Raw genomic sequence first — 26,060 nt, 5'->3', positions numbered from 1 at the left:
TCAGTGGTAATTCATGAATGTAAAATGGGCAGGAAATTTTTTTTTACTTTTTCAGTCTTTTTTTTTTGGTAGTTTTCAGGCTGAATGATTCATCCTTGATGGTGTGTAGACTACACAATGTGTATTAGCCGGTAAAACGGAAATTGCTTCTCTCTTCTCTGAAAATTGTAGACATGCTGATTTGATCATGGTTGATAACTTGAGGCATTTTGCTTTCTTCTCATCCATAAATAACTAATTTTTCATTTATGTGAATTTTAGGTGGGAGTTACTTTAGAGAATTCATGTGGTTGGAATCCAGGCATGTTTGCATCCCAAAACCAGGAATATAGTAGCAACAGCCCATTTATTCTTGGCAAATAGTTGAACTGGTTTGAGTTACTGTGGATAAAGCAATTACAGCTATCATTAGTGGTAGGATTCTTCCAACTTGTCCAGTTAGAGCACCTTCAGAAGAAAAAAGAACGAAACTTATGGGAAAGTAGAAGAAACATTGAAATAATAGTGAAAAAACACCCCAGCTTTCCAGAAATTCTTCATGAGTCTTTCTTCATAGTAGTTTTTGTGCTCTCTTCTGTTGATAAGACTCTCTCTTTGGCATTGCTTTCCTACATCAAGTCATGCTTTTTTTCTGTTCTTTTTGTCTGGCAGCACAACGAAATGTCATTCAGGTTTAAGTGATGATGTGCCCAGTGGATTGCCTTGGTCACCTCTGCCTCTTCAAGCCTTTTCAGCTTGTCACCTCTCTGTGCCAGTCTCTCCTGTCATCAGTTTTTCCCTGCCACTTCTCTGTTTCTGCATCTTTGTGTTGCTGTTTKTTGTTGTGGTGGTTGTTACCCTGTCTCCCCTCCCCTTCTGTCATGATCTCTCAGGGATCCTCTGCCCTCATTCTGGGTTCTTCTCTGCTGGGTTCCTCTGACTTGCTGGTTTTAAGAATGCTGACTGGCTACATCAGTGTTACTAAGTCAAAAATGGGAAGAGGAGTATGRGAAGAGGAGTTCACATCAGGTTGCTTCCGTTCTTTATAACTTTTAGGTAGTTGTAGCCCTCATCTTCTCAGTGGAGCGTTGGCCAGAGCCAAGAATGAGGGAATGAGGCTAGAGAGGTCTGCCTTTCTAGAAGAGAGCTTGTAGGCGGCTGTAAGAACACTCAGTAGTACTACGCAATTGACTAGTTCCTCTAAAGCAGGAAAGGTGTTGAAAAAGTTTGTGTGCCCTTTGTCGATTTACAGTGTGCRGTAAAGCATCAGGCTAAAATCTGTGCCACCATGTGCTGTTACTAACTAATGCCCTTCAGCATCTTGTTCTGGAGTCTGGAGGTCAAAGGCAGCAGTGGTAGGGCTGCCCTTGTGCTCATCTGGTTTGGAATAAAGCTTTGGARGCAGTCCAAATTTCAAATTAAATTTCAAAATGAGTGGTAACAAAAGTAAGCAAACCTTTACTGCATGGTGTAATTAATGCTCAGATAATGCCCAGAATCAGAGTAACAACATGAGTTGTTAGCACTTAACGGGCGGCAAATACTGCTTTCCCAGCCRGGACCACAGAGCAACAGCAACATGCTTGTAACAGTGGTCCCTGAATAGCCCATCAAATCTGATTAGTCACCAGGCACTCTTTTAGTTAAAACTTCTTTGGGAAGAGGGTGATGAAATATGGCTATAGCAACCTGTGCTCCTCTTATTGTGTGTGGTGCTTAACAGTTTTATTTGCTGTTAAGTGCCTTCTGCAGTAATGGTGTCTTAATAAGTGCAGACTCACAGTGCRTCAGCAAGAGCCTGTGTGATACAAACTCAAATGTTACCTGAATCTAGTGTGACTAGAGTGTGACTGTCTCTGGAAATGACCCATTTCATGACTAGCTTTCTGTTGATGTGCCTTAGCTAGTTCTGTAGATAATAAGGTGTTGCATATGGCAGAGGAATTATTTTTTCACTGCACCTTGAASTTAATGCATACACCAGATCAGCATTAGGATTTTACTACAGGATTGGCAGCAGAAGCAAGATACATGTTGCTTATGTGGAGTATTTTGACACTGAACTTTGTGAAGCTCCAGAGTAATAGGCTGCTGCAAGACTCCTTGGAAGCTGGAAGTGCAGTTTTGGCTGGTTGGGATTTGTACACATTGCCGCATAACCTGTAGGAGCTGGTGTTGCACTGAGAAAACTCCCTTGTCAAGTTAAGTTGGCAAAGTGAGAAGGTTACTTCTTATTAGAAGTTTTTAAATCCTATAAAAAAGGACTGCTCGCTTTTCAGTCTGAAGTAGTAACTAGAAAAAAAGAACTTGGAGAAATTAAAAGAAGCATRTAGAGGCTTTGTCCCAAGTTAAGCGGACGGTGGGCACTGCTTGCATGCGGTGCTACAGAATCTCCAGTGACAAACAGAGGGCTGGTGTGGACATGAAGGTTGTATGGTTTTACATGTCACCAAGCTTTTTCATTAGCAACAAATGCAGTTGATGTCTTAATTGCTACTCTCACATAGAGGAGCTATTGACACAGTAGCTTGTCTGATGGTGAGACCTGTGCACATGAATAGTGCAGCTATTTCATGTGCAGTCTGGGCACTGGGACTGGTAAGGCTCGTTGAGGTCTAGTGGTTGACATGCATGAACTCTACTGGGTGGTCTGGTGCCCTTGATATCCTTCCTCAGATGGCAGACTTCGCACTGTTTCACCTCCTTTTCTTTCTTTCTTTGAAGGCTTAATGTTTTGTTTGCTTCTGAGACCAGGTGCTAGAACCAGTTTTCTGGCTTAMTGGAATAGTTTTGGGCATAATAGCATTGCTGACAGAAGTTGGTGAGTTCTCAAAAGAACCTGTCAAACACTGAGCTGGATGACACACAGCTTTTATGTGCAGCATGCACCTGGACTTGCCCAACATGACTCACTTCCCCATGGCCCAGCATCTGCTCACCGTGTTTCATGAAGTCTGGTTGCACCCAGGTGATCTTCATGCAGCTTTTGCTTTGGCTTTGTGTTGGATTCCTGTTGGCCAGAGTTGGTTCACCGGTTGATTTCAACATAATGTTGTAAGGCATCTTTGCACGGCAAAAGGGACTTTCCTAGAGTACTTGAAACTGGGTCATCTTGTCACCAGTCCTGTCAGCAGCAGCAAGGAGGAATCTGTCTATGTAACTCTCACCTTATTTTTGCCTTTCTTTAAGGTGTAACATTTGGAGTTGGAATCTGCAGTGGAAACAGTGAGCCTGAGAATCCTTGACTAGGGAATGATGGGTGTGAATGTTAGATCTGCCCCATGTTGTTGTGCTCTGCTGCTTGTGGGGAGGTACCAGAGGGCTCCATGATTTTGAAGAGTAGCTGTTAGGCATTTCACTCTGTGAGCTGCAGGACATCAGAGACCAAGGGCAACTTTGAGTCTCTCTCATGCACAGTGTCACAAGGAGCTCTTATAAATAAATTCAGTTACTCAAGGAATTATGTTGTGGTGTCTTGAGACAGATCTTGCACTGTGCTTCTAATCTAGCAAAACCCCCATGTTATTGAGTCAACCATAAGCATCATGGAGCAGGGTTTTAACTGGCAGCTAATTCTATCTCGAACAACTCTTTTTGTGAGTCAGGCGTACTCTGTGTTAAAAGCTGGCTCGGCACTTCTGTGTTTGGCATCTTGACCATGTAGGATTTGCATCGAAATTTTAAAAATTGTTGATAAGTGTTGTGGACAGTGAATGGGGCCTGTTATCATAATGGTTTCTTGTGTGTATCCAAAATATCATCCTCATGGTACCATTTATTGTATACCTGTATTATGCGTTGCCCAGTGTGTCTAGACAAGTGCCACGCTGGCTTGCTGRCTGTGAACTCAGTATGGTAGTATCCCTTTTTAGAGTAGCAGGGATTAAACTGAAGAGGATCAGTGTGGTATTTCCAGTAGGAAAAGCTATTCTTAATGCCCAGGGAGGCAGGGTGTGCTTCATGGGGTTGGGACAGAGCAGCCTCTGAGTGCTGTGATCTGTAACTCTCTGTCTTCCTGATCACCCTGGTTGTGTCTTGGCTGTTAGCTGTTTTGGTTTTCTGGTTGGGGATGTTTTTTCTCTTCTTTTTTATTTTGCTATTTCAAATGGCAGAGCCTGGGCTAAGTTATTTGTCTGCTCAGTTGGTTTCAAGGCTAAAAAATATGTTCTCTTATCTGTTGTGGGAACAGGCAATCAGGTGTCTGCAATGTGTTCCATAACCTAGAGAGAAGACTCTGGAACTGCACAGACTTACTCTGTACTACATATACAAAGTTGTTCAAGCTTTTTTAAAATATTTTTCAGGTTCTAAATGGCTTCTAAGAAGTTGGGATCCGACTCTCATGGTAAGTGAAATTTGGCATCCTTGTCTTTTCTACAGGATGAATCYTACTATTGCTGCTGACTAATGTCCTAGCTTAGACAGTCCATAGAGACTAATCTGTTTAGCCTCTGAGTAGTTTCTTGTTAGGAATGGATTGCCTTGGCTTCCTTCCTGCATAGTTCCTTGCTGATGCTGTGTTAGTGTGTTCTCTGATTAAACTGAAAATCAGTCTCTGTTTGCTGCCCATTTTTCATGGCAGACCCCAACTTACCCTTTCAGAATCAAAGCTGGACTGCTGACATTTGCTGAGCTGGACATTAGATCTGTAGCATATTCCTGTGGAAGTGAGAAACTGAGTTGAAAATGAAGCTCTTAACAAAACATTGAATTATGCTTCATTTTTGCTAAGCCATGAGTTTCTCTCCTGAATTTGACTAATTTGATCTGGTTCAGAGGGCAAGTGAAGAAGAGACTGTATTTTTCTGTMTTCTACATGTGAGATGAATAAACTCATGCAGGTGATCGGTATGATAAAAGTTGTTTGCCTGTAATGTCTTTATTTTTTAGAAAATTAGGTGTAATTTGAGTGTAATTAACATTTCTGTGGAACATTATGTTCAGTTTGTTGTATGCAGTGTGGCTTCCTCAAATCACTAATCATGACTTTTCAGCCTCTCAAAACTTCTGCTTTTAGAAATTCAGCCTTGATCTTTCTGGATAATTTTTCCCATAAGAAGGTCCTGAGCAATTTAATTTTTTCCAGAGCTTTTTATTCAGTCTTACAAGTGTGAAGCTGAAGTACAAAGTAAGAAATGTGTCACTTAAATACATGATTAAGGATTAATAAAAATAGCCTATCAAAACTTCATTTTTAGATYGTTTCCTCCTTTGCTGTGGCCCAGTGACCCTGCTGCAAGACAATTAATTTCTTCATTTGGTAGCTGCCAGCTATTCAGCAGTTGCTCCTGTGTCTGTAAATGAAATGGTCTCTATGAACAGTCTGATCTGCTTGTCTTTTATGTCTGTTTTTATTTCTATCCTTGCCTAATCAGACTTGCAAAGACACTGCTCAGAGATAGAATTCAGCCTGTCYTAAGTATTCCCCAGAACAGTGTATTGTGATGGAACATGCTCCTGGCTTCAAAATAACATGGTCCAAATGGTGCTGTGAGCTGCCTGGTTAACTTGTCTGCTCCTTTGTGTACCCTCTGTTCCTAATAACACTGTCACAGCACTGTTTTTGAGTAGTGGAGCAACTTTTTTTACCTAATTATGTCTTAAGAGATCAGCAGGGCAGCTGTTCAGTCTTCTCCAGGGTTGGTATGRGTAACCTCACTAAGTTGAGTTTTGGTTTAGAGCATCCAGCCCAGTRGCTGCCTTCATCTCCATATCTTGGGCAGGCTGATTAAATTGGTCAATATAATTGATGTATCTCTCGTGATTATTGTTGAGCTACTGATTAGAGGTCAGAGGGCTGTCACTGAATCACAGAATGGTTGGGGCTGGCAGGGACATCTGCAGATTGTCATGTCCAAAGCCTCTGCTYAGGCAGGGTCACCTAGAGCAGGTTGTTCAGGACTGTGGTCAAATGTGGGTTGAAGATGGGAACACACAGAATGAGTGGAGAGAAAGGAACCCCTTTTCCTGTGTGGGTTATACCAAGTGTGATGCTTCAGTATTTCAGTTGTATTATTGCTGTCACTATACAATTTCAAAGCTTTTAACTCTGATTTCCGACAGTTATGTAAGTGTGGTTTGTGTGACCACAACAGCTAAGTTCCACATGGTTTCAAAACTATTCACCATTCATAACTGGAAACTGTTTTGGTTTGGGTTTTTTTTTCTGAAGTGTTTCCATTTTGTTGCCAATTGAAGGACACTTCTACGAGTTACACTGAAGTGGAGAGAAACCTTACTCTTGCAGTAGTTTGTTGTGCCAGGAGTGTAATACAGAGCACAGTGTCAGAGACCAGACTGACAAGTACACTTTTGCCAGGCCTATTCTCAGAAATTACTCAGTATGCTTTTAACTGATACAAGAATGAAGTGGCTAACAGCCATATTAAATAACAGTTTGTAAAAACTTAAATTGTTTTACTTGAACATGGGACTGTTGTAACAATGTCTTTGATAAAACGTGCTTTTTGTTGATTTTTCTTACTGCTTTAGAATATGCCATTTACAACAATTTGCACCCTTAACTCCTCAATGTGTTCAGCATTATCTGCTTATAAAAAGAAAAGAGTTTTTGGCTTTCTGGATAAGATTTTAGCTTCACTGAGCTAGTATTGCTCTGTTTGGTCTGGAGCAAATAGAATACTATGTGCATAAGTGCTTTGCCTCAAACTTTTTGCCATCAAATGTCCTAAACCATTTGATGTGGTTTTAGTATGTGCCTATGGGCTTTTCCTTATAGTTATATTATGATATTATAGCAGGGGTCGTTATTAAAAAATCAGTATATTGARGAGAAACTAGAAGGCTTTTATTTCTTAGTCAAGCTTCTGGGGTTAAGCTGGCAGCTGTCAATGTAGCTAGTCTAGGTGTGTTTAGGTTTTTCTATTTGCTGTGCAAAACAAGGGTGTTGGTATGTAAACACCAAAGTTTGTGCTTGTACCCTCTGTGGTTGCTATCTACTTAAGGTGTAGTTGTGCAAGGGGCAGTGACCACTGCATATTGTCAGTAGGTYTAATAAGACAAGTATTGGAATGCTGAGCAATTTGGGCTGGGAGATCCATGTGGAGGGGTAATCTTGCTGTGTTTGGATCATCTGGCTTACAGCAAGACTTGTGCCAGTGGAGCTAAGCCGGACGTGGTAGCAGTCAGCAGACCTGATTGTSTCTGACGTAGCCATGTCTGCAGAGGCTGCCACAGTTGTTGTTTCTATATAAACAAATGCTTGGGCATATCAGGCTCTGAAAGTGACAGCCCATGTACAGTTTGGATGCTGTGTTGCAAATAGTGGTGGTTTTGGGCAGTGAGGTGATGTCTGGATGCTGTGCTGTGCAGTGCTTGAATGTGTGATTCCCAGTCAGGATCACTGAAAATACTGGAGCACTTTTTTCATCCTAGAGGTGCAGGTGAGATGTAGGTTATTCATCCTGATGGTTTCAAAGTATCCTAACAGGACTCTGTGATCAACCAGAATAGTATGACATCTCAAGTAATGACAGCTCATAAGCCTATAACTGAAGATTGACAGGATGTTCCTGTTTATGAGAGACTGCTCAGCCYCTTGAGGTCTGTGGCTGCCTTGTAGATGAATCAACTGTGAGGAAACACAAACAGTACTTCAACTGCCATCTGARTTTGAAAATGGGTCAGATAAAAACAGCGAGTCAGGGTTCACTGAGCGAGGGCTTGGTCAGTGAACACMGTCTTAGATGTTGCCACTAACATCTTTCTGTATCTGTGTTACTCAGGGAGAAGTTACAATTGAGGCCTAGAGGCACTCCGCAGTTTTTTTTTACACATGCTAGGAGCCTTGCCTGTATTTCCAAAACCTTAGACCAGTGATCCAAGAGACTACTTTCAGTTAATGGAAAAGCTGAGTGTAGTTTGTATTGTGGATTTTCTCACACTACTTCACAGCAGCTCAAGGAAAACACAACAGTAGTCTGGCTGCTTTGAAGGTGGTTGAGCTCTAATAGGTTTTTCCTCATGAGTTTGCAGAAGTCTTATCCTAGACACAAAGGACTGATGTAGGGCGTGATAAAGTTAGGTTGCCTTGTTTCAAAAATTAGAGTAGCTGCGCTAAATAGTCTTGGTATTTGTTTATTTGTTTAGTGGAATGGCTTTGGGTCATCACTTTGCCTTTGTAACCACTTCTGTCCAAATGTTACTACTTGTTTGTCAAACCTGGATTGCAGTTTGTCTTAGTTGCTCCAAAGTTGGGTAATTTAAAGACCTGCTTTGAATATGACAAAACATGATGGATCTTTTTATAGACATAGAATATAGCGTTCAGGAGAGCTTCAGTATCTGGTTGTGTAGGAATAGGGTTGTCACAAAGGAAAATACTGGTTGCATTATCATAAAAATCTGGTGGGTTTTTGTGTTATGAGGGGTTTTGCCCTTTTTTTAACAATTATGGGCTAGACCATTTAGGAATAAAACAAACTCCTTGAACTAAACTGAAGCATTGAGGTCCAAACAGCTTTAAAYTTCATTTGTGTTGTCATGTGGTATTGTTGTGGCAGCAGAGATAAAATAGCTCCCCAATACAGCAATGTGAGCCTGAATTGGAAGCATGAAACTTGTGAGTTGTGGGTTTTTTCTTCTTTATACAACGTGTACTTCTGATTTTTAGGGCCTTTCAGTTACCTTGATGATGTCCCGTTCAAGATAGGAGACAAGTTCAAAACCCCAGCAAAGGTTGGATTACCCATTGGTTTCTGCCTGCCTGATTCTTCTCAGCTTGTCAGAGAAGCCCAGGTAAGTGGTATTGCTGCTCTCTCTCCCCTCACCCCGGCCCCAACATGTGGTGCTGTAAGTTGTCACGGTGCACATGGCAGTCTTGYGTTTCTAGAAGATCTGTTAGACTAYACAGAAAGGTAAAAATATGATAGGTCATGCAAAAAGCTTCTAATTCTTATTGTYTTAAAAAGCCATTAGGCTTTTATTTTTAAACATTTGTTTTAGTCTGTCTGCTTCAAAGAACTGCAGAGATTTTGTGTAGTAGTTAGTTTTAAATATTACCTGGACAATATCTGAACATAATTTTTAAGAGCAAAAATACCAAGAACTGATACACCTGGGCATAATTTTCAGTTCTTTTTTTCTGTGTTGTTCYTGTATGTTCTTTTGTGTAATTCTGAGTGACAATTCTTTTCAAGCTGTGGGAAAAAAAACAGGTTACAGCTTGGTACACAGATTCCCTGTCTTGAGGAGCATGTTTCTGGTAAAATAAACTGTTAGTAGCATAAAATCAATAGCTTTAGCATAACTGTTGAAAATCTAATCTCCAAATGCAGGTTGTGATACAGGAAGTCTAATTGAACTATGTTTTCTCATTTGGATCCATGATTTTCTTTAAGCAGTCCCAACTGATGATTGTTTTTGTCTGTGGCAGGTTGCTATAGGTGGTTCTGCTTTCTTCTTGTTTTCTTTTTCTCCCCTACCCTGCGTATTACCCTGTCTTCCTACATCATGGCTTTGCCCTCATAACCATTAAACAATTACCTGATTGTCCAAGTATCCATATTTCCAYTCAGTTAAGCTAGTGTTGGAGAGCCAAAGGAGTCTCTTGCCGATGTCCTGTTGCTGGCTTGATTGTGCTGTGTCTCCATTTTACTGGGGCTCAGCTGCTGTGGCTGGTCAGACTGCAGCACCTTGCACAGTGTGGACTGTGCATCTCACACTGCAGTTTGACTGTTTTTACAGCTGTAGTCAGTGCTGTTAAAAAAAAAAAAAGAAGTGCAGGAAATATGGTTTCCCACACACATTTTTTTTTTAGTATTTAAAAATATGTGGATATTTATGGATAGATTTAAGTTCCTCAGAATTTTGCCATTTCCAACTAAACCACTCTGTGGTCAGTACACRATAGTGAGTAGATACCTCCCTGTGCTGATCTGGCCTTAAAGGAGCTGAAAAAAAGAGTGAAAAGAGTGAAAAAGCTTTTGAGATCCTGTCATATYAGTGACTACAGCAAAATCTGCTGCTGCCTGTAGGTATTGTCATTTGTATAGCCACTCTATCCCCTTTGGCTGGCAAGGCACTCTGCTGGAGTGAGAATGCAAATACCTCTTAAACTAATGGCTGTAAAACTCTAGTTTTGAGTCCCATAGGAATCTTTTAGGGGAAACTGAGTGATACTGTATTGGCCGTCGGAGGCAAAAATACTCTGTTGAGTGACTTGTAGAACTTGTGAACAGGAGGTAGKTCAGTGTGCCAGATCAGGGTGTGATTGTTCATCTAATAACTCATTAAACTTCCCTTGCTATCTCTCTTGTCTTGGTGGAAGAAGGTGGGAGGACTGTGAAACTGATCTTGGGATGATGAGTAGTTTTAAAGCAAAACTAAATGTAGGAAAAAGGCAAAATACAATATTCTAATCCRGATTGCAGACAGATTTTACTGCTAGTGGCAAAATTAAGTCCTTCTGGTGTCTGCCAGTTTTGTCAATCTGCAGGTTGTGAAAAAATGTTGCCTGTCTCTGGTAATTTATGTTGTTGTTACAAGTAGCAGCTATKATCCTTATTTGTCTTTTTTTTCTTCTCCTTCTCTCTTTGCCACCCCCATCCAGTATGACTTCTCACTGGAAAAGAAGACAATTGAGTGGGCTGAAGACATCAAAAAAATTCAGGCTGCCCAGAGAGAAGCGGAACGCAAGGCTGAAGAAGCTCTAGCAAGCTCAAAAGTGGCTCCAGAGGACAGCACCAAGATGGGGTTCTCAGAGGGACCTTGCCCTGAAGCCATGCCTCCTCCTATTAATCCCATCCTCGCTAGCCTGCAGCACAATAGTATTCTGACTCCTACCCCAGCCAACAGCAGCTCTGTGAAGCAAAAGGTTCTCAGTCCACCTCGTCCAAAGGCAGATTTCAACCCAGCTGATTTTGAATGTGAAGAAGACCCATTTGACAAACTGGAATTAAAAACTATTGATGATAAGGAGGAATTAAAAAATATCCTTGAAATTCATGTTGGTACTACTGGGCCAATTGTTGCCCAGCTGTTAGATAATACTTTGCCCAAAGGAGGGTCTGAGTCTGTGTTGCAAGATGAGGAAGTTCTGGCATCCATAGAAAGGGCCACATTGGACTTCAAACCCCTTCACAAACCCAATGGCTTTATCACTTTACCACAGTTGGGAAACTGTGAAAAGATGTCCTTGTCTTCCAAAGTGTCCCTTTCCCCCATCACTTCAGTGAGCAATATCAAATCCCTGTCATTCCCTAAGCTTGACTCCGATGAGGGTGATCAGAAATCATCAAAGCTCACGAGCACTTTCCACAGCACTACCTGTCTCCGCAACGGCACTTTGCTCAGCTCTTTGCAAACCTGTGCTCAGAGCAAAGCCAGTGAACTGAATGGACACCATATGGTTGGTTTTTCCGCTCTAAATGAGGACAGTGGCAGGGAGACATCAGCATTATCCTCTTCATCCAGGCTGTCTTCTCTGGCTGTTTCGACTGTTTGTACAGAAGAAGAATCATCTCAAAGTGCATCGACTACGGTAAACACGGAGTAGAACTGGGGGTTGCTGGGGAGAGGTAGAGGTGCAGAGATAGCTCTTTTCTCTAAATTGCCCTTTGCTTTGGTTATAGTTTCACTTACTAGGAATGAAATATAGATCCTCTTAATTTACATGGCAAATTGATCAATCCAACAGGTCTTTGTATTGGTAGATCTGAATCTCAGATTATTACTCTTCATTTTCCCTCAAATCTGACATTTTAGACCAGCTATTTTTCTTCTCACTTTTCAGCTCTCATTTGTTGTTGACAGTTGCACACCTTTTAGCTGAGCATCTGCTCATAAGGCATCTGCTATGTACAGTCCTGCATTTTGTCCTACTCAGATGAGATGTATCAGATTCTGAAGTGCTGTTAGGCTTGGAATCAAATTTCTTCTAGCTTTTTTCCTTAGTTTTCCTTAGCTTGTGTATTTGCTAGAAATAATGGGAAATGCMGGCTTCTCAAAGAATAGACAGATATGCTGTGTCATTCAGAGAAGGAAAAAGTGCTAGTTGTTGACCTATAGTGAAATAARCCTTTTTTCTTTTTTATTTTCAATTTTCATCCTACGTTCCTTTAAACATCTAATCTTTAAAAGGAAAATAATTTATAGTCTGTTGAAATCTGGTAGTCACCCTTTCTTGTGAAGGAGGGTGGAGTTGTTTCTTGGCGGAGAACAAAACCAGCCTTGAAAATCATCTTGTGTTTTTGACATTACASTTGGTCACCGTACAGCTCTGAGATGGGAGATTGACTCTTCATTTCCTCAATCTTGTTTCAAGTTCTGATATTACTTTGAGGACTGCAACTTCACACCAGCTGTTGTTTTTGTCTCTTTGGGAATAAGAGCAGAGATTAGAGTAAGCTTGTGGGCTTTTTTTACGAAGAACCTCAGATCTGGACATGAGTACTCATGAAGCCTAGTGAGAGCTGTGTAGTCAAATCTTCTAGGTTATTCTAAAATAATCTGGATTYTTTTTCTGTCCAATATAAGCAGTGTTTCAGTGATTTTGTGATTTTAGTGGTTTTGTAGGTTTTTGTGTGACATATGCTCTGAAACAAATGATACTGCTTCTCCCTTGTTGCTCTCCTACCTCTTTTCAGGGTTAGGTAAATGCACTGTGGGAAATAGTGTACCTGGCAGAGCTCAGCATAGCAGCTGTTTATTGATGACTGTGACAAATTCAATACTGTTAACTTTGGCAGGAGCAGCAGTGTGCTGAGCACCTGCTCACTGCTGCAGGTCACAGGTGTGAGATGGGGCTGCATGAYCTCAGTTGTGGAACATGTAGCATCTCTGGGGAATAAGATGAAAGATCTCTTACAACTCAGYAGATCACTTACAACTCAAATTCAACTCAAAATCAAGCATTAAGATGCCTAAATTTCCCCTTGAACTATTCAAATCTCTCTGCTGAATTAAAATATTTTTGAGGACCAAGTGGGAAASTGTAATCTTGAGAATGCTCTAAGGGAAGATGGAAAGTGGAGGAAAAAAAGAGTAGACTTACTAAGAGAAGTAAAAAAAATTAATTAATTTAAAACAATTTCTGCTTTGGAATCAGTGATCCAAGAAATAAATATGCTGGCAGAACTTATTTTTTTCTGTTTAAATTCCAAGACTTCATGTTATATTCGATTTGTTTCCACTGTGTAGTCCTAGTGACTGGAAAATGATGGCTGAGGTGCAAGAAATTTAAGTAAATGCAACAAAAGAATTTATTTAAATGTAACAAAAATCCTCAGAGTATGAAAACAGCAGAAAAAAGTCAGTCATTTGGGTGCTGGGAGCAGAAAGCTCATGTCCCAGTGTATTTCACAGTGATTAGATTTTTTTTTTCCTCTCAAGATCAAAAATTGTAACTTTGAATTTGCAGTTACCATGGGAGTTTTTGGATCTAGGAATCTTTGGCTGGAAATAAATATGTGGTTTCTCTGAGGCTGCATGGGTTCTGTGGTGGTCCCCTCTCTTCACTTTTATTTTTTTTGTAGAAGCTCAGAAGTTTAATTTTCACAGCTTTGGCAGAGGGAGAAATGATGAATGAAGACAGCAGGTTGAAATTATACTCAAGTAGATTGCATAGGGTGAGTTGGTTTTCCCAAACTCTCAAATCTGTGGTGTCAGAAACAGTTTTGGTTTTCCTGGTTGCAGAATCAATAAAAAAAGCATCATCCTTCAATCTGATAACCTGCTGATTTCAGGGCTACTCCAGGCCCGCATTTCAATGTCTCCCATATTCTAGTGCTTTTTGCCCTGGAAAAAGTGCCTGGAGAGATGRTGTGTGTGAAGAGCTCTACCTCCATGAGGAAAAGTTGTTGGGTAAATCAGTGCATCAGAGTGAATATCATGTCTCAGGCTTTGTTTTCTAGATGAGAAATTTTTACCCTGGAGATGGTCAGGAATGCAGAACAAAACCTCCTTATTGGTGGTTTGGGATTTTTTGCAAATAAATGGAGTTTGTCAAAATCCTGATRGATCTTTTCAGAACTGGTTTTCTAYAGAGGGTTTTTGTTGTTAAGTTTGGGCACAAAGGCCTTTCTGAATGAYGTGGACAAGCTTTCAAGCAATCTATACTGGCATAATAAGTATTAAGAAATGCTAAAAACTGTGGTTCTTGGTCCACAGTGATTTCTTGCAGTCTGTTCTAATTCTGTTGAAAGTGCAGGRGTTCTAAATGTGTTGAACTGAAATGTGCAGCTTTGGTGGGGCAAAGGCCTAATTTTGCAGTGCTTTAACTTGGGCAAGGTTGTGCAAAGTGATGGGATGGTTCTGCAGAAGCAGAGCAGGTGCACAGCAGAGGACATGACCCAGTCTTGCTGCTGTGCTAGGAGTGGGTGGGTAAAAAACTCACATGCTCTTTTAAGCCAGTGTGGCAAATTGTTCCTGTGTGGTGTATGGAATTCAGTGCTTTGGGAATAAAAAAGAGGTGTATTTATCTCTTACCCCTTCACATAATCAGAAAGTCAAGAGAAGTCTTTAGCAAGAACTTCAAAATTAYCACTGTTATTCAGTTAGTGTAGACTTGGTCAGGAGTTGAACTGGGGCTGTGGGAATATGTAGGTGTTACATCCTTATGATGACAATTCTGTAGCWGCACGCAATGTGTAATGTAAGCGTCTCACATGTGGAAGCCTGGTCAGACCTAAAATCTTCCATTTTGTGGTAGAATCTTCTATAAAACCCTCCTCTTCCAGCTGTGGCRAATTCTGCTCACTGGTGCATGATATTTATACTTGTTTTGTTTATTGTCCAGCAGGTACACCCAGACTACCAAGAAACAGAAGTCCCTGCRGTAAGTTTCCAAGTACACCTGTGTGCTTGCTTGCATTGGATCATGTTTGTGGTAATCTTGAGAAAGTGGTGTTCTCCGAGTACAGAAAATCRCAGATGATAAGTAAACCTGAGGTGAAGGAAGCAATCTCTRTGCTTCCTCTGAGGTGCAGGGTTTGAGTGTTCAAAGACTTTGGTCACATCAGRAGGACAAAGTTCATTGTGGAGAATCTGGGTTATTAATTGTTGTTGCGAGGGTTAAAAGAGTATGGTAGGAATTGGACATGGTTTCATCCTCACTCTAACTTCCCAAGGGCTCTCTAGAAAACCTTTTGGATTGATTACATGGAGTATCCTGGTTCCGCACTAGGCAGAAACAGGATGTGGGGATGCAGATGACTATCACCTCAAACTCTGGATTTTTCCCCTTAGGTAACCCACCAAAACTTTGCAGTGTCTAAAGTGCCCAGTAACAGCAGCTGCATGAAGCAACCAGGCAGCCCTGCAGCCGAGCTGCAGCAGGGCCTCTCCCCCAGTGAGAGGCAGTGTGTGGAGACTGTGGTCAACATGGGCTACTCACCTGAGAATGTCCTGAAAGCAATGAAGAAGAAGGGACAGAACATAGACCAGGTAAGAGCTCATGCAGTGCAAAGAAATGTTGATTGGATGCTGGTTCTGCTGGGAAGCAGTCTTGGGTTTACAAAATGCATAGGAGGGAATACTGTTACTCTAACAGGGCTGCAGCCTAAAGCATATGCTTATTTCTGATGAGACTGCTGGAGTCAGCCACACCTGTGGGTGCTGGGCTGGAGCCATGCTGAGTTTCRGATGGGCCCTGTGCTCTGTGGGAAATTGGGAGAGGTACTGGRTCTTCCCAGGAGCTACAAACTCATATAGAGGGAGCTCTGCATCATGCATTAGAGCATGTGACAGAAATCCAGCCAACTTCCCATGTTCTGAGTATGAGGATTTACAATGCTGACATCTCTCCTTATAGAGGGATTGGCCCCTGCAGGCCTAAGACAGCCCTGAAAGGTTCCTGCAAGGCCCCACTGACTGACTTGTGTGCACCCTGGTGCTGCTGCTTCCTGCTTCCTGCTTCTGACACCTGCTCAAACCAGGTCACTGGGCACAAAGCACTGCAGGGCAAAGCATGGCTCTGGCTCTTGGATCCACTTCAAACAAACATTTCAGAATGGGAGAGCATGGCCCAGCCTCCTGTGCTGGCCCTCAGCAGCCTGTGTGCCACACAGAGCATGTCCCAKGGCCTCCTGCTTGTAGGACTGATCTGCTGACCCTCCCCCTACCCATGGAGAGCAGCTTAAGCTGTGGACTGGCGTGAACTGTGGTACCAAAYAGAAAAGCAGGTCCCTTAGGAGTGCAGTTTTAAATCCTGCTCTACTTGAAGGCCGTTTTTTCACATACTTAGCATTAYCTACCTGACCCTTCCCCGCAAAGCTGAGGATGGATAAGAAATTTGGCAGCAGTTTCTGTGTGCGTGAGCTGAGATTTGCAGCTCRCTTGCGAGTATTCTGAGTTGATCTTCCAAGGCTGACTGCTCTCAGATTGCATCAGCTCTTGTGGCTGTCTGAGAGGAAGCTAAAAGCAGACACATCTTGACTGCTGGACCTACAGTTTCATTTTTAAAACTTGTATAAAAAGCACAGTGAAACTTCTGCCATCAGAGGGCTAAAAATACGCTCCTTGAGGCTGCTTTGACTAGAACGAAGGGGACGGTCAGAGAGCACAGTAGGACASAAGGGCTTGTCCGCTTTSTCTGCACAAGCTCCTGTGTAAGGARTGTCTCAGCTCTACTTAGTCTCAATTCCTGATGAAGCCCTGGCTAGAGTCATGCTCAGCCTCTCTGCATGTACAAAGGTGCCATTCAGCTGTCTGCTGCCTCTCTGCAAACACAGTTTGTTTTCTTCATTCCCCRCAGGTTTTGGATTACCTCTTTGCACATGGACAGCTTTGTGAGAAGGGCTTTGATCCACTTCTTGTTGAAGCAGCTTTGGAAATGCACCAGTGTTCAGAGGAGAAGGTGAGGGCACAATRTGTGCAGGAATAGAAGAATGTGCCATGACAGGGAACTCTGGCAGAAGTTCCTCTGGCTGAYGTTAATTCTGGCTTTCATGGTAATGTTGCCTTGTTTCCAAAACTGACTGCCAAAGGACATCTTTGTGTTGATAAAGCTAAAAATTGTTGAAAGTATTAGAATTTGTCTGTGTTGTTCTGTTAATCTCATTTGCATCCATTTTTATAGGGACAGGATGTTTTTAAGACTCTGCTTATTGTGGTTGTCATGTTTTGAATGCCCAGAGTTCTCTTGTGGGCCAGGTGGTTGGTACAGATACAGTTAACTTCAGCAGCAGCTAACTGTCTTTCAAACCKGGTCAGCCTGCCCTGGCCATGAATTTTCTCTCTTGTACAAGTGCATCTGCCTGTCTTCTCAGCAAATTTGATTAGGGCTTGCTCTAGGAGAAGCTAGAAAATGCCTGGTTTGGGGTCTGGTTCTTTGTCTGGCTGCTTTACCAGCACCAACGGTACAGCAGGAGCAGGTAGCCAGGGCAGAGGACAGGAGGATCTTTCAAAGTCTGCCAGCCTGTTGTGTGACAGGTTATTACATGAATTCTTTAGAGGTGTTACCCAACCCTGCCTTCCTGCCTGTTGTGGACTACTGATAATCTTGTAAACAGAACAATTGCAGTGTAAAGGTGGGAAGTAACTGAGATTGTGAAACACATTTTCTACTGGTTCAGCCCCGAAATTGGAAGTAGCTAATATCCTGATGGGCCATTTCAACCTGCTTGCTTGTTTGAGATTTTTCTTTTTCCTCGAGTGAAGCAGAGGCAGTGGCAGAGGGTTCATAAAAGTGATCAGCTAACTCATTTCTTTCCACTTTATTTTTTCAGAGCTCAGGGAGGATTCACAGTTGATGTCAGTAGTATTGTGTGAACACAGTGGGGTTTCTGCTAATTCCCCCAAGTTTGCCCTAGATCTGAGAAACCAGTGAATAGCAAGGGCTATTGTGCTGTTCCCAAAGTTGAAGTAACTTAAAAAAAAAATCAAGTGCAGCAAGAGCTGCTGGATGGGGCAGCTGGGTGCCATTAATCAGCATTTTTGGGAACTCAYATTGGGATGGACTAATAGCTACCCTTCTGTGAGAGAGACACCTCCACAAACTGAGCTTTGGTGCCCTGGTTGAAGAGGGTTTTGGAAATGAAGGATAGCAAACACTAGGGACTGAAAGTGATGCCCTGTGGGCTGCTGGGCCTAGAGCTCTGGTGGCTCTGGTGTGAGCAGACTTTCTCCTGACAGAGCTGGCGTGGGCTGTGCTTGGGGAGGAGGAGTCCACAACCAGGACATGCCCAGTTGCTGAAGACAGGCTCTGGGCTAAACCTCCACCGAGCACCGATCCMTGCACTTTCCTCTTGCAAATAATGGGCTCTCTGTCTTTCAGATCACAGAACTCCTCCAGCTAATGAGTCAATTTAAAGAAATGGGCTTTGAACTAAAAGACATTAAGGAGGTCTTATTATTACATAACAACGACCAACACAACGCTTTGGAAGATCTAATGGCCCGTGCAGGAGCCAGCTGAAGACACATTCCTGGATTCTTGGCGTGCAGCGGAGCAGGACCGGCCCCGCCACCTTCACATCCAGTGTGACTTGCTCTCAGCGGGAAGGAGTCCAGCTTTTTGCAAACAAGGGAGAGTAACTGAGCAAGCCTGCCTGTGTGCATCACTCCAGCATTTCTCTTTCCACTGAGGGCCAACTGTCATTCTTAAATTAAAATTTTAAAGTGTCCTTTCCTAAGTTTCCTTTTTCCAGCTTGGCCACGGAGAGTTGAGACTGCCCAGCCTCTACTGGAATTGTACATAGGTAGAGATGGAGTGGTTCCCCCTTCATTGTTGCACTGGAGTTGGACAGAAGAATATTAAGTTGGTTCTGAAACTAGGATGCTTTGGTTCTTTGAAGCTGCTTTCATGGTGTCTTGTCTGCTTGTACTGAATTACTTGACTGTGTCACAGTCCAGATTACCTGGTTAAATTTGACCTTTAGTGCAATGGAGTTTTATTTTTTGGTTGGAAGTTAGTCTGTAACTTAGTAAAACACTGGTTCAGAAACTGTCACTATGCATAAAGAGAGAACTTCGTTTTGTCCTCTTGGTTTTTGTTTTTTACCCATGCATCCAATACTTCTGCCAGACACGAGTGTCCAATGCTGAGTGGTGTGTAAGTCCCCCTGAAGCAGTTAAGCTGTGAGCTCGACCTGGAGCTGCAACTTGTGTTGGTTTTTAACCTGAAGGCAGAGAGCTGGGGCTCAGTGTTCTTAATCCCCCAGGCTTTTAGGATATTTAAGACAATGCCCTGCTAGAAAGTCATCTTTTTGTTTTRAATAATACACAGTGTGATGCAGGAGGTTTCTTTCAAGCACTTTCTTTAAAACAAATATACTCACTGCATTAGTTTCATTTTTCACACTGCTATAGAATTACATAATAACATCTAGTACTACAAATCAGGTTTGGGGTTGTTTTTGATAGTTCAAAGTATTACGTTGTACATTGATCAAGTTCTAAATACATTAAATATCAGCAGTCTTGAGAAATCTCTAATTTGCTAAATATTTTGATTCTGCAGAACTAATAAAACCCTCAAATATAACTCCCAGTGTCATGGTTCCCATCTCTCATGCTCCTTCGCTACAGCAGACAAGGAAGTTGCTAGATCCTTGCCCACTCACGTGCTGCCAGCTCCTGTGGGCACATGTGAACATTGTTGGGCAGAACAACAGAAGTCTCTGGGCTGCAGCTGCAGTAGTGGAAGGTGCTGTGCTTCTTCTGTGGCTTATTTTTGTTTGTTGCAAAGCCCCAGCCTAGGGATTCAGACTTAGGTTAGAGCCCAGAGCCGGAGCACTGGACTTGTGGGGGGAGARCGGCTCAGCTCCTTACATCAGTGTTTGTTTTTCAGTAGGAGGTTTCAGCTCACCAGGACTCCAAAGAAGATGGCATTTGTATCCATTTTAGCTTTCTATGACCAAAACATCTAATTTGGGTCCTGGAATTCTCTGTGTTAATGATGTCCCTTTACTTAAAATGATGCAAGGGTGGGATTTGCTGGCAAGTATCTAGGAGCTGTGGARAGAGACGAGGTTGCAGGGCAGGTTGCCTTGTACATACCCCCTACTGTTGAACTTCATCAGTTTCTAGTGGTGGAGTGGAAATAAGGCTTATCTAAGGAGAGCATTCAGCAGCTGCTGTTTCTGTGGGTGCAAGTAATGCCCAGCTTTTCTTCCTTCTGAGGTGAGAAATGTGATGGTTTGAGGTGAGAAAATGGGCGTCCTGATTAATTGGGAAACCTTGAAAATTCAAACTGCTTTACGATCGCTACTGAGCATTTGGTTGTGTTGGTTGTTCTGGTTTTCTCAGAACTGCTACCCCAACAAATCCCTGTCAGAGAGTCCTGAAGGGGCAAGGAGTCTTTGGGGAAAGAACAATTTAGACCAAAGCTCCGAATAAAGTAATATCTGATTGTATTAGTATGTGTTATTTTTTTCGCAGTTCCCCTGTGAGGTCTGGCTCTTAACACCACAGTGTAACCATTCTGCTTTTGGAGACTGTTGTAGAGGTGAGAACAGAGCAGTGAAGATGGAAGTGACACCTGTGAAGACGGTGTATGACAGAGTACTGTGTCTCCCTGCGTCTCCCTGCTCTTGATCTCTGGACTTAAGTCTGTGAGTGGTTGCAGGCATGAAGTGCATTCCTGGGGTGGCATCTTGGAGAAGACCGCAGCATGAGTGGATTAAAGGGGGGCGGGGCCGAGGCATTGCTGAATAAATGTGTAATAAGAGACACAATGTGACACGAGTTCACTGTCCCGGGTGCTGTGTATCCCTTGGTAATGCTGCTACTGTTCTGTCCCGGTACTGTTCASTGTGGGTGTGGGGAGGTCCTGCTGATGCTTGGAGCAAGGCTGGCCTCTGCCCTGTTGCTGGCTGGTGAGAGGATTGGCTGCACCCTTGGTCATGCTTGTGACCTCAGAGCTTTTCTTTAGGCTCTCAGGTCACATTGATTTATGTCCCTGCTGTACCTTTGTCAGAGGCGCTGAGGTCTGTGTGCCCGGGTGGGAAGGGTGGTGACAGACAGAGCCAAAACTGGTGGTTGTGCTTTGAGCCAGAGCCCCCCTGAGCTGCCTCCTACTGGTTCTGGGTAGCAACAGCTTGGAAATGGCTTCTGAAACACTCCCAACAGGCCCATTGAGAAGGGGATCTCGTAYAGATTTAATCTTTTGCAGTCAATCAAATGGGGATTTTGATTATGTTTACCTAAAGTGATTTTTACCAGAGTTCTGTAGCAAATTGTATTTTATTTAACATGGTGTCAGCTATTGAAATAAAATACCAAGCTTCTGCTAATACGCATTAATATTCATTGTTGYATCTGAATATAAAAGTGAATCCATTTTAATTCTGTGTTTATTTGATTGTAAGTGGTCAAGTTCTCTAAATCCCTTATATTGCTTTTATGACACTTTCACACATATTCCTCAAGTTGAAATGAAAACCTTTTGTAGCAGTTGTCAGTGAAATACCGAACAGTAGGAAGGGGATGACACTTCACATGCTCATTTAGTACATTTTCACACAAGAATTAAAGCAGCAACAAGGTAATAATCCTCAAAGGGGAGAGAAAAAACATTACTATTTCTGACAGCAGCTTTAATAGTTTCTGTTGCATATGAGGAATCATTGTTGGTTTCTTCAGGCATGCCCATGTTATTGCCAAGGATGGSCTTATTCTTCTTAGGCAGGTCCATTTTCTGTTTTAGTTTTGTGAAGTTTCACCTTCAGTAGAGAAAATAAAATTGGAGAACAGACTGATAATAAAATGTTACATTTAAGAAGGTGGAAACATGGGGATTGGTTGGATAATCCATTTTAAAAAAGATTGTATCAGACCTCAGAAAACTGCAAGTTGTTGTTTTGATCATTTGTTGTTTCTCAGTGTCCCTGGCTATTCCTCAAGGGAGCAAATAGTTCCTGCTGTGGGAATTGATGCTGGGGCTCAGATCTGCTGGACAGACTTGCTTTCTTTCACAAAAGATCAGATGGGATTCACAGGTGGCTTAAATCTGGCAGCTGACTTAACTCCCTTCTCCTCTGCTCATGGAAATTTTTGGTCACTCATCTGTCTTGTCACAACTGCCCCTGCAGATACTGAGGTCAGGACATGGCACTGGGGGTTGTGCAAATGATTCTTGTATTGCTTAGGAATGTTCAGCTTCTGTAAGGCGCTCAAAATGCCTATGAACATGCATTGCTGAGCTGCTTTTTAAAAATCTGAAAGTGCAATCAACCAATGCTCATCTCCCAAATGTCAAGACTACATGGAGGGAAAATTTTCCTCCCTCGCACGGTTTCTGACTGGGCATCACATTTTCCTGTGACCTGTGCATGCATTCTACAGCCTGACCTTTTCCTTGGTTCCAAACAAGAGTTGCAAAACTCCTCAGCTGCTCCCTGACAGCAGTGTTTGCAGCATGCTTGCTGAGAAAGTGCTGGGGAAACTAAATGCCCATGTCCAATTCATGCTATCAAAAGGGACAAGGACTACCCAGCTGATTCGTATTCTTTTCACCTTATTCATGGGAAAGCTCTCCCCAGCCTCAAGAAGTGGAAGGAGTTGCTGGTTTTAAACCCTTGTTCTTCCCTGCGTGTGTTGATGTCCCACTGCTTTACAGCTCTCTGGTGGCTGTCACACACCACTGCTGTGTGCCATGCAAAAATATCGAGAGTCTTGCTCCTGGGTGCTTTATTTCTTTGGGTGAGGAAGGCTTCTGAGGCTGTAAGACTCAGGTTTGGGTGTGATGTGCTGCTGGCCTGTCACCAGGACACAGGAACCAGCTGGAGAGCCATAACCTCAGACCCCAGAGGAACCCTGCTCTCTGCTCCACAGAGAAACCCAGTCTCAGCTGCAAAATGGAGACTAACCAGTACTAAAAACAGGTCAAGGCAGTGATGTGGGGTTTGCTTCTGTTCCCCAGGCCTATGCTGGGTGACATTCCTGGGAGTGTTTGCACCAAATATGCATCCCCAAGTGTCACTGTGATTACTGTCCTGCCACTCAGCCCAACCTGGGTCCTCAGGGAAGGAAGGCAGCAAAAACCCACAGCTGGTCAGACAGCAGTGTTCCATTACCCTTGACATTTCTGGCTACTGAGCAGGCTTTGAGTGAGCTACCACAGGCATTACTGAGGAGATACAGAGACGGATGAATGTGCTGCGACAGCCCTAATTTTGGAGTAGGAGTGCTCACACAGCACATTGTCAGTGAGCATGTCTCAAGGTTGTGTGTGCCTTTGGCAACTGGATTGGCTTGTGGTATAGATGCAATGCATGCAGCACCAGGGCTTTTGCAGGGCTCCAGCTGATGGCTCCATAGCTCTCGAGTCAAACACCAGCTCCCTATAACAGTGCTGTCAGCAGCTTCTGGAAGCCCAGTGCCTCCAAGCAGACCCACTTTTCATGTGAGAAATCCATTCAACATGAGCAGTGCAGGGGTCAGATGCGATGTGCAGCAGGAAAAGCTGCAGGCCTCTCACTCTGGGCCGCATGACTCCCACGTGCTTATTAACACACCAAGAAGAATTAATGAGAACCTTATTCTTTGGTACGAAGTCCCTGCTAAACCACTCCTTACCCATCACTTAAAGTCACTTCTTTCAAGAGCCTCTGTAATGTTCAGCCCAAGAACCAKTTTGACAATAGGCTTCCTTCTTCTGAAACTGACAGCACTTCCTGCCCTGCCTTGACTTCCAATTACTTAAGGGCCAATAATGTTGGTGTAACAACCCCTGGCTCCTCTCTCTTCTCTGGCTTCTGTTTGCAAACACTTTTCTTGGTAGCTTTTGAGCATTTCTCTTTAGACCTGTATGTGGCTTCAAAGTAGTTTCTCTTATCCCCATTTTCCTGGCAACATAGAATTGCCTTTAACATGTGAGAAACTGCTATGATAAATGAACACTATTTGCCTGCTGTTTGGTGAGATATTTAAAGGCTGCTGAGTTGTTACTGTCCAGAAAGCGGCTAACTAATATCAATGAAATACGTTTGTGGTGCCAATTAGTCATCTCTCATTTACTCAGAATTCTCTGCCCCCTTATGCAAAACACACACTAATCTCAAACATCAGACCAAAGGCTATCCTCTGCCATCCACACTGTGCAGCACCAAGTGTAGCGAAGTTCTGGCTGGTGTTTTCCGTAGCTGCTCCAGTGCATGCAGAAGCAAAGAAGATCTAAACTGGTGGAGGTGTTTGCTGTGATGTGCCAGTGCCAGGGGAGGCTAAGCAGAGCTGAATCTGGGCTCGCATCGTTTGGACACACTTTGACTTCATCACCAATATTTCATCCAGCATGTTCATGAAACTCTTAAAATCCTGGTGAGGAAGGTACAAGGAAAGCTTAGGGAACAGTATCAATAGGTTGGAGAAAATCAGCATATTTTTTTTACACTGCACCAGAATGTAAAAGCATTCTGCAGTTTAGTAGATTAAATCAGCATTTCCTTGTTAAGTCACAACCCTCACAAAGGTCCGTGCCTCTAAATACCAAGGTTCACTGACTCTAAAAGTYTTACCTGTTGGTGAAATTACAGCTGATATAGTGGTTTAAAAACAAAAATGTATAAAGCAGCTGTTGTCACTCTTCTACACTAGTTAGCTTTTCAAAGGTTTGGTACAGGGACTGATCACCCAGTTTTACCATGCACTGAATTCTTYCTGACACCTCTCATGTTTGATTTATTAATTATGAAAAGAAATGGTGAACTGGGCCACTATGGATCAGATTTAACATAGCCCAATCTTGAGAGATATAAGGGATTTATTTCCYATCAGGTCATGGGACCAGGGTGCAGGTCTACCATGAGCAACACCAGCACTGTATACAGCCTCAGCCCAGGTGAACTCTACCTTCCATAGCCACATGGAAAAAAAACCAGTATGGAACTGTGATTARAACTGAAATGGAATTTAAATCCATTTTTAAATAGGGCTTGTATTAATAAGAGAGCACTTGGACGTGCTCTGCTCTCCAGCTGAGAGCAGTTTGGTGCCTTTGTTCACAGTTCTGTGCCTGAGAAGCTGGGAGGTGTCAGCATCCCCAGGGCTGGGGAATTCAGCTGCTGCGCATGAAAATCAATCACACAAAAGCTTATTTGGCAGGACTCCAGCTGTATCTCCTGCACTGTATCTCTGTCCTGTGGGGAAATCAGGACAGTGATGAAGACTAGCCCAGCTGCTGTGGCATATTTTTCTTAGGCACTTTAAATACTGCTTTTTTCAGTGTAAGGCTGGTCTTGGCAGGAGTTTCTCCTGAGGCCAAAGTTTCATGGCTGGAGAAGTTGAAACCATCTGAAAATGGAAGGAGAGAAGCTGATGCAGGAAGTCCAAGCACATTTCATTACCCAAAAAAGGTCGTGCTGTGAAATAAAACTATAGGGTATGTTATTCACACAATGCTGGGAGGCCTGGCAAACCTGTCAGAATTCAGCTAGCCAGAAAATAACTGCTTGCTGCAAGGCACAAATAAATGGGGGGGAGGGCTGGTATCCAGTGACCAACAGACTTAAGAAGAACTATCTCAAAAGATAAAAAAAAATAAGATGAATAAAAATAGCTTTGTTTCTTTGCATTGTCTGCCACAAAACTAATACAGTTTATGTCTCCTGTGCTGCTTTGTGAATTTCTGCACATTAGCTGCAAAACAGCATATGAAATCACAGTGAAAAAGCCACCATGTGGCCCCACTTTAAAGTCCCTGAGGGAAGAGTCCCTGTGCTTCAGTTCTAAAACGTGATAGGAATTGAAATGGTTTGATAATGCAATGTGGCAATGGAACTTGGCTTTACTGATAAGATRAGAGAATTAGAAAGGCAGGAATTCTCAGGGGAAAATGTTAATAGTCTGGATTTTCACACAGCTGATGTGAACCTGTTGGAATGCAGTAAAAYCAGAGAATTGTGATTGGCTGGCTAGCAGCTGGGCCAGAGCTCCCAGTTTTTAGGTCTAGGGTACACTGCTGTCGTCTGAAACAAAGACAAGCCAAGAAACATTTGAATGACAAAGGCCCAGAGTGTGTAAGGGCACAAGCCACAGTGGTCAGAGCACTGGAGTGAGAGGGGCCAGGGTTGCTGGCACAMCTGCAGTTTAATAGGCAAAGGGGCTCCCAGAGGGAACACCCAAATGCCACCAGTGTCCTGCTCTAAAGGGTGTGCTCTGTTCTGTGGTATTGACTTACTTATCCC

The 26,060-nt window shown here is 42.9% G+C and overlaps 2 protein-coding genes across 10 annotated transcripts in view; one reads left to right on the top strand and one right to left on the bottom strand.

Annotated features, from left to right (window-relative positions):
* Positions 1-21,145, top strand: part of UBAP1 (ubiquitin associated protein 1) — a 34,258-nt gene extending 13,113 nt beyond the window's left edge. For 4 of the 7 annotated variants that reach the window (XM_057369643.1, XM_057369645.1, XM_057369646.1 and 1 more), the window contains exons 2-9: positions 4,284-4,324; positions 8,612-8,736; positions 10,550-11,479; positions 13,473-13,565; positions 14,735-14,773; positions 15,184-15,381; positions 16,691-16,792; positions 18,212-21,145. In XM_057369643.1, the coding sequence (XP_057225626.1) occupies positions 4,291-4,324; positions 8,612-8,736; positions 10,550-11,479; positions 13,473-13,565; positions 14,735-14,773; positions 15,184-15,381; positions 16,691-16,792; positions 18,212-18,352 (1,662 nt within the window). In that variant the 5' untranslated portion in view covers positions 4,284-4,290 and the 3' untranslated portion in view covers positions 18,353-21,145. The remainder of the gene's footprint in view (positions 1-4,283; positions 4,325-8,611; positions 8,737-10,549; positions 11,480-13,472; positions 13,566-14,734; positions 14,774-15,183; positions 15,382-16,690; positions 16,793-18,211) is intronic. The other 3 variants (XM_057369647.1, XM_057369649.1, XM_057369648.1) reach the window with 3 other exon arrangements.
* Positions 21,146-21,240: 95 nt separating this feature from the next.
* Positions 21,241-26,060, bottom strand: part of KIF24 (kinesin family member 24) — a 29,692-nt gene continuing 24,872 nt past the window's right edge. For all 3 annotated transcript variants that reach the window (XM_057369639.1, XM_057369642.1, XM_057369641.1), the window contains one exon: positions 21,241-24,192. In XM_057369639.1, coding sequence (XP_057225622.1) covers positions 24,052-24,192 — 141 coding nt within the window. In that variant the 3' untranslated portion in view covers positions 21,241-24,051. The remainder of the gene's footprint in view (positions 24,193-26,060) is intronic.

The sequence above is a fragment of the Malurus melanocephalus genome, unplaced genomic scaffold (assembly GCF_030028575.1).
Source record: "Malurus melanocephalus ecotype Western Australia unplaced genomic scaffold, MMel_1.1 scaffold_113, whole genome shotgun sequence".
Taxonomy (NCBI): Eukaryota; Metazoa; Chordata; class Aves; order Passeriformes; family Maluridae; genus Malurus; species Malurus melanocephalus.
This window is presented reverse-complemented; position numbering and strand designations above follow the sequence as displayed.